The sequence below is a fragment of the Coregonus lavaretus genome, assembly GCF_964263955.1.
Source record: "Coregonus lavaretus genome assembly, chromosome: 10".
Classification (NCBI taxonomy): domain Eukaryota; kingdom Metazoa; phylum Chordata; class Actinopteri; order Salmoniformes; family Salmonidae; genus Coregonus; species Coregonus lavaretus.
Genome location: NC_139997.1, coordinates 8,574,367 through 8,582,633, shown reverse-complemented (window position 1 = coordinate 8,582,633; position 8,267 = coordinate 8,574,367). Strand labels below are relative to the sequence as shown.

At 42.1% G+C, this 8,267-nt stretch overlaps 1 protein-coding gene across 1 annotated transcript; it reads left to right on the top strand.

Annotated features, from left to right (window-relative positions):
* Positions 1–630: 630 nt before the first annotated feature.
* Positions 631–8,183, top strand: LOC311135521 (DNA repair protein SWI5 homolog). Its single transcript, XM_084169531.1, has 5 exons — positions 631–992; positions 1,679–1,727; positions 1,817–1,920; positions 2,226–2,320; positions 7,268–8,183. Exons 1-5 carry the CDS (start codon positions 889–891, stop codon positions 7,330–7,332), a joined length of 417 nt encoding a protein of 138 aa, XP_084025657.1. The 5' UTR covers positions 631–888; the 3' UTR covers positions 7,333–8,183.
* The last annotated feature ends 84 nt before the right edge of the window (positions 8,184–8,267 follow it).

Genomic DNA, 8,267 nt, shown 5'->3' with positions numbered 1-8,267 from the left:
TTATTTATTTTTATGGGGGGGTGAGGAAGGGAGGGGTAGAAGGATTACTTTTCGCCACTTTTCCTCGGGGGTATCCCTGTTGAAACCTGATGCAGTTTGATTGCCATCTTAAGTGGAGGTAGCGAGTGAACAACTTTGGTCACTTGCGGGGTTATGACCCACAATTCAATGCAATCTGTAGTCACATGTCAAACTGATGGCCGTGAAGTGTCAAATTTAATCAACAAGGCTGCATTTTCGGCATGTCAGAAAAAAGTATGAAGATTCATAAACATATTTTTTGGAATTCTGAAATGTATTGGAATAAATGACAACTATAAAACTAGCTAGCCAGCTACAGGTAACTGTAGCTAGCTACCTGAGAGGAGTGCTAGCTAGATATGTTAATAGCTTTAGGTTGGTTGTTTTTAAGATCAACTACAACATTTCCACCAAGGACGTTGCCTCTCCGATCATCACTCTCCCTCGCTTTGGCAAGGGACATTTAAGGTACACTCGGATTTGACGACGTAAAACTTCATTAGGGCCGAGGGCTGTCCACTTTGAGTTTGAAACCCAACTACACAAGTTGAAAAACCACGTGATCAAACGAAGCTTCGGCTGTCATTGATCACGTGATAATATTACTTTGAAACGAGCACGTGTCGGATCAGTAGCGCTTTGAAGACTGTACTGGAGCGTCGGTAACTATCACCCCTCGACCCATAATATGCTGAGGGCCAATGAAAATGCCGTGCGTATAGTGATGTACGTTTTCTGAGCGCGAGAACGAGAGAATTAGAAAACTACTGGGAAATTGAGACAAACACTCCAATAAATACTTTTTACGTCTTTCTCCCATATGCTTAATTTGCCTTTTTATGTGGCCAATTCTGTACTTCGAGTGGTATGGCGACAGAACCGAGCACTGAAATCTGTGGCAATTTCCCGGATGTAAAATTGTCAACACCAAAGGGGAAGTACTTCTCGACAGCTAAAGGGGCTCATAAAAGGTACGAAAACAGTGTTCCACAAAATCACTAATGAGATGTGTACTGGGCAGGTTCATAACTACCTCTGTTGTAACTCGGGTGACACCGTGTTGTAATTGCTCCAAATTCAAGCTTCTTCTTTCACGCTATAGCTAACTAACGTTAGCTTTCATTCAGTTAGCTGGAAGGTTGTTGTTATGTTACATTATCCGTGGCGGTAGTGTAGCGTTACTGAAACGTTATCAACAAAATGGTTACGGGTTTGAAAACTGTCAGAAGGTACTAGCACAGATAGAACAATGAGCACATCTTTGGTATTAGTGCACTTTCATCAAGGTACTATGGACTTTGTTTTGCCACAAACAGAGGTTACTAGTGCAGTAAGGCACCTTAATTAAAGTGCACTAGTACCTTCTGCCAGGTAATTTGTGGCAAAGCAAAGTCCAAAGTGTGGCACCATTCAATATCTAGGTTTATTCAAAATGTATATCATTCCCACTCTAACACAACATGGTGTAACTCGGTGATGGTATCTTGAAAGTAATCTACCTGCCTTATCTCTAGGCCTAGATGCCTGATAACCAGACCAGACTCTTATACAGACTGAGCTGTGGCATGTGGAAATATTCCAGATAAGTTATAGGTCAGTGATTTTACTGAATAGGATATTACAAATATTCTTCTTGTTTTATTTTTTCCCCCCTTAGGACCCCATACTCAGGATACAAAAACATCAATTCCAGCTTCAAGTCACCTGTAAGTCTACTGATGTAGAATTGCTTTTGCATATCACTTACACACACACACACACACACACACATCATAGTCCTTGTGTCTTTCCCTAGGTCCAGACCTCAAGTACTGGCCATGCCATCCCTGAAGAGGAGATAGAGGAACTGAAGAGGAGACGGGCAGAGTTAGACTCAGAGATTACACTGCTGGAGAAAAAGTGCGTACAAGTGGAGAATTAGTAGAATAGAGTCTAATAGTAGAATAGAGTTGAAATTAGATCATGGTCATTCATTCAGATGTCCTTCACTATGGTTATTCTACTGAATGGAAGGAAAATATTTTACTTCTATCAAAGCTGATTAGATTGTGGCAGAGTAGTTAGTGTGTGTTTTATCTGATAGTGTCCAATATTAGTAATAACATTAACACGTCGTTTTCATACTGTTATCTGTTATGACCAACCATATACTTGGCAGTATAGGTGAAACCGTGTGTGAGATGAACTGTGTGTGTCTTTTATAGATGGTTCACAGTTGTTGAGTTGGAGCAGCACATTGACCTGCTGCATGAGTACAACGACATCAAAGACATCGGACAGTCACTAGTAGGCAGGATAGGTAAGGCCTACACACACACACACACACACAGGCGTATACAGTACACAAGGGCATACACACTACACACACAAATCCCCATCTCTCTATCTTTATCTCTCACACGCTCATACACACTAGGTACTAACTACTCTGCCATAATCTTATCAGCTTTGGTCAAAGGAGATATATTTTCCATCCAGTAGGTTAGCCACAGTCCTTAAAGGGCATTTAAATGAACCAATGACTGTGATCTAATTTCAAATCATTCAACCCTATTCTACTATAGTAATTCCCCAGTGGAGTCTTGTCTTATTCAAGGCCAGGTATTTGCAAAATATTGTTGAATGACTGTTGGTATCTGTCGGCTGACACTGAGGAAGTGTGTTAAGGTTCACAGGGAGGGTGTACTAATCACAGCAGAGCTGTCATATATCTATCTTTGTCCCAGGTTGGTTATGAGTTCATATTGAATATTAAAAGTCAACTGTTTTTCCCCAGTTGATGTTACTGGTGGAAGAAAGTCAACTGTCTTTTCCTATCAGTTTATACATATCGCTTCTTAGAAAATAGTCAACTGTCTTTTCCTATCAGTTTATACAGTGAGGGGAAAAAAGTATTTGATCCCCTGCTGATTTTGTACGTTTGCCCACTGACAAAGACATGATCAGTCTATCATTTTAATGGTAGGTTTATTTGAACAGTGAGAGACAGAATAACAACAAAAAAATCCAGAAAAACGCATGTCAAAAATGTTATAAATTGATTTGCATTTTAATGAGGGAAATAAGTATTTGACCCCTCTGCAAAACATGACTTAGTACTTGGTGGCAAAACCCTTGTTGGCAATCACAGAGGTCAGACGTTTCTTGTAGTTGGCCACCAGGTTTGCAGATCTTCTCCAAGTCATTAAGGTTTCGAGCCTGACGTTTGGCAACTCAAACCTTCAGCTCCCTCCACAGATTTTCTATGGGATTAAGGTCTGGAGACTGGCTAGGCCACTCCAGGACCTTAATGTGCTTCTTCTTGAGCCACTCCTTTGTTGCCTTGGCCGTGTGTTTTGGGTCATTGTCATGCTGGAATACCCATCCACGACCCATTTTCAATGCCCTAGCTGAGGGAAGGAGGTTCTCACCCAAGATTTGACGGTACATGGCGCCGTCCATCGTCCCTTTGATGCGGTGAAGTTGTCCTGTCCCCTTAGCAGAAAAACACCCCCAAAGCATAATGTTTCCACCTCCATGTTTGAAGGTGGGGATGGTGTTCTTGGGGTCATAGGCAGCATTCCTCCTCCTCCAAACACGCGAGTTGAGTTGATGCCAAAGAGCTCGATTTTGGTCTCATCTGACCACAACACTTTCACCCAGTTCTCCTCTGAATCATTCAGATGTTCATTGGCAAACTTCAGACGGGCCTGTATATGTGCTTTCTTGAGCAGGGGGACCTTGCGGGCGCTGCAGGATTTCAGTCCTTCACGGCGTAGTGTGTTACCAATTGTTTTCTTGGTGACTATGGTCCCAGCTGCCTTGAGATCATTGACAAGATCCTCCCGTGTAGTTCTGGGCTGATTCCTCACCGTTCTCATGATCATTGCAACTCCACAAGGTGAGATCTTGTATGGAGCCCCAGGCCGAGGGAGATTGACAGTTATTTTGTGTTTCTTCCATTTGCGAATAATCGCACCAACTGTTGTCACCTTCTCACCAAGCTGCTTGGCGATGGTCTTGTAGCCCATTCCAGCCTTGTGTAGGTCTACAATCTTGTCCCTGACATCCTTGGAGAGCTCTTTGGTCTTGACCATGGTGGAGTGTTTGGAATCTGATTGATTGATTGCTTCTGAGGACAGGTGTCTTTTATACAGGTAACAAGCTGAGATTAGGAGCATTCCCTTTTAAGAGTGTGCTCCTAATCTCAGCTCATTACTTGTATAAAAGACACCTGGGAGCCAGAAATCTTTCTGATTGAGAGGGGGTCAAATACTTATTTCCCTCATTTAAAATGCAAATCAATTTATAACATTTTTGACATGCGTTTTTCAGGAATTTTTTTTCTCTCACTGTTCAAATAAACCTACCATTAAAATTATAGACTGATCATTTCTTTGTCAGTGGGCAAACGTACAAAATCAGCAGATCAAATACTGTTTTCCCTCACTGTACATATCGCTTCTTAGAAAATAGTCAACTCTCTTTTCCTATCAGTTTATACATATCGCTTCTTAGAAAATAGTCAACTGTCTTTCTTCCCCAGCTAGCTATTGCACAGGACCCCTCAGACAGACAGTACAGTAATGTCAAGAGTATGATAATACCATCCTTCTACACCACAGTGTGGAGCAGCAGTGGGGCTGTTTCCCTCTTCACAAAGAGAGCCTTTCAGAGTGTCAGATTCTACTCTGCTCTTTGACTGTGGGCTGAAGGAGCTGTCTGGGGGTAGGGATAGCCTGTTGCAGGCAGTCGCAGAGGTCAGAGTCTAGAGCAGATGGCGTGCTGGCCCTGGGTCGGTCTGGCTGGGAAGACAACTATGCCTCTGTGTGTGTTGCAGACCTGGGTTCAAATACTATTCTAAATCTTTCAAATACTTCTAGCATATATATTTTCCTGCCTGGAGTGTCGTATGACAGGGTTTCCAGATTTCGGACTATTCTATTGGTTCCGTCAAGCCAGGCAAGCGCAATCAAGTACAGATAAAGTATTTTACATTGCCTTCACTCTCACCCATCTACACACAATACCCCATAATGACAACTTGAAAACATGTATTTGTTTTTATTTTTGCAAATGTATTGAAAATGAAATACAGAAATATCTCATTTGCATAACTATTAATAATAATAATAATAATAATCCCTGAGTCAATACTTATAGAAGCACCTTTGGCAGCAATTACAGCTGTGAGTCTTTCTGCGTAAGTCCCTAAGAGCTTTCCACATTTGCCCATTATTCTTTTCAAAATTCTTCAAACTCTGTCAAATTGGTTGTTGATCATTGCTAGTTGATCATAGGTTGTTGATCATTATACCCTGATGAAGACAGCTTGTCTGTCAACGAAGGTTATTCAATTATTGCATCTGAGCTCCTAGAGTGTGACTCTCTTTTTCAAGTGTTCTACTCCACTAGCCAGCACCTCTCCTAAACAGGTGTTCTACTCCGCTAGCCAGCACCTCTCCTAAACAGGTGTTCTACTCCGCTAGCCAGCACCTCTCCTAAACAGGTGTTCTACTCCACTAGCCAGCACCTCTCCTAAACAGGTGTTCTACTCCGCTAGCCAGCACCTCTCCTAAACAGATGTTCTACTCCGCTAGCCAGCACCTCTCCTAAACAGGTGTTCTACTCCGCTAGCCAGCACCTCTCCTAAACAGGTGTTCTACTCCGCTAGCCAGCACCTCTCCTAAACAGGTGTTCTACTCCGCTAGCCAGCACCTCTCCTAAACAGGTGTTCTACTCCGCTAGCCAGCACCTCTCCTAAACAGGTGTTCTACTCCGCTAGCCAGCACCTCTCCTAAACAGGTGTTCTACTCCGCTAGCCAGCACCTCTCCTAAACAGGTGTTCTACTCCGCTAGCCAGCACCTCTCCTAAACAGGTGTTCTACTCCGCTAGCCAGCACCTCTCCTAAACAGGTGTTCTACTCCGCTAGCCAGCACCTCTCCTAAACAGGTGTTCTACTCCGCTAGCCAGCACCTCTCCTAAACAGGTGTTCTACTCCGCTAGCCAGCACCTCTCCTAAACAGGTGTTCTACTCCGCTAGCCAGCACCTCTCCTAAACAGGTGTTCTACTCCGCTAGCCAGCACCTCTCCTAAACAGGTGTTCTACTCCGCTAGCCAGCACCTCTCCTAAACAGGTGTTCTACTCCGCTAGCCAGCACCTCTCCTAAACAGGTGTTCTACTCCGCTAGCCAGCACCTCTCCTAAACAGGTGTTCTACTCCGCTAGCCAGCACCTCTCCTAAACAGGTGTTCTACTCCGCTAGCCAGCACCTCTCCTAAACAGGTGTTCTACTCCGCTAGCCAGCACCTCGCCTAAACAGGTGTTCTACTCCGCTAGCCAGCACCTCGCCTAAACAGGTGTCCGTTTCTTTCACCTCCAGATCATTGCTAGCCAACCATTTTCAGGTCTTGCCATAGATTTTCAAATAGATTTAATTCAAAACTGTAACTCGGCCACTCTGGAACATTTGTATTCTTTACAGGCTTCCTTCTTTTCACTCTGTCAATTAGGTTAGTATTGTGTAGTAACTACAATGTTGTTGATCCATCCTCAGTTTTCTCCTATCATAGCCATTCAACTCTGTAACTGTTTTAAAGTCACCATTGGCCTCACTGTGAAATCCCTGAACGGTTTCCTTCCTTTCCGGCTACTGAGTTAGGAAGGACGCCTGTATCTTTTGTAGTGACTGTGTGTATGGATACACTATCCAAAGTGTAATTAATAACTTCACCATGATCAAAGGGATATTCAATGTCTGCTTTTTTATTTTCACCCATCTACCAATAGCTGCCCTTCTCTGCGAGGCATTGGAAAACCTCCCTGGTCTTTGTGGTTGAATCTATGTTTGAAATTCACTGCTCGACAGAGGGACCTTACAGATAATTGTATGTGTGGGGTACAGAGATGAGGTAGTCATTTAAAAAATCATGTTAAACACTATTATTGCACACAGTGAGTACATGCAACTTATTATGTGACTTGTTAAACAAATGTTTACTCATTAACTTATTTAGGCTTGCCATAACAAAGGGTTCAGCTTATTGACTCGACATTTCAGCTTTTCATTTTTAATTAGTACACATTTCTAAAAACATAATTCCACTATGTGTAGGCCAGTGACAAAAAAAAATCACCATTGAATCTATTTTCATTTCAGGCTGTAACACAACAAAACGTGGAAAAGGTCAAGGGGTGTTAATACTTTCTGAAGGCACTATAAATTAATTCAAACGGTTTTTGAACCTGTGTGTGTGCGTTTTGCAGATGCCCTGAGAAGAGTGACCACACAAGACCTGTACAGCCAATTTAGCCTTGAGCTGGACGACTGAGGGAGGAATAGTGGGTACCCTACTCATCCTACGCTCCACCCCTCCAGAGAAGAAGAGGGATGAAGGGATGAAAAGAGAGGAATGAGGAAGCTGGATTGGAATACAGCCTATACATGAAAGATTCTACATGAGTAAGTTAGAGGCTGGTGGCCTGGCCAATACATTGGCAGTTAGTCTCATGCCAAAATGATCAATGACACATTTTTATTTTTATGGAGTTATTGTAGTGTCACTTATGACAGTAATGTTTCTGAGCCAGGAAAAACTCTGGGCCCTAGTTATAGCCTACTTATAGACTAGTTATAGACTTGAAGGGCATGGAGTTTTTCCTGCTCAGGTCACATGAGGACAAACTGGTCAGGGTTAAAATATGTATTTGTTATGCAAATGAATGTGTTGTGTATGTAAAGAGATTTACACTGGAGTTTATATAAAGCAACTGCACCTGCTTTATGTCAGACTGACAGAGTCTGGAGGAAGTGTTTATGCAGAATTAAGAGAACTTAATGGAGGAATCTTTGTTTTAAACATGCTCTCCTACATTGCACTCATATAAGAGGGTTATGCATTTAATTCCTTTGCTTTTAGTGATGCCCACATTTAGTATGTAAATATAAAAACCTGTCTCTGAAGTTCCAGTGAAAATTAAGCTCTGCTCTGTTTCAAAATTTAGCGCTAGCAAGTTTATGGGTCCAATACAAACATAGGCCTAATACAAAAAACATAATTTGAGTATATAACAACTTTATAAAAACATAATGTTGGAGTAGAAATGTGTTATTTTCTAATTAAGTTATTCTGGAAGGTTGAAAAATCCAATAAAAAGAAAATACTTTTGCTGTATAAATGTCTATATTTGCATTATCAGATGCTTTCATTTTTGACTGCAAATGATGTCATGGGTGCATGTACAGAGATAAAATGAGATGTCCTCT

Bases quoted from the DNA above. Each gene is read 5' to 3' on its own strand.
- LOC311135521 (XM_084169531.1), top strand. From the start codon at position 889: ATGGCGACAGAACCGAGCACTGAAATCTGTGGCAATTTCCCGGATGTA. The intron at 993-1,678 runs GTACGAAAACAG...TTCCCCCCTTAG, and splicing joins GCTAAAGGGGCTCATAAAAG to GACCCCATACTCAGGATACA. The intron at 1,921-2,225 runs GTGCGTACAAGT...TGTCTTTTATAG, and splicing joins ATTACACTGCTGGAGAAAAA to ATGGTTCACAGTTGTTGAGT.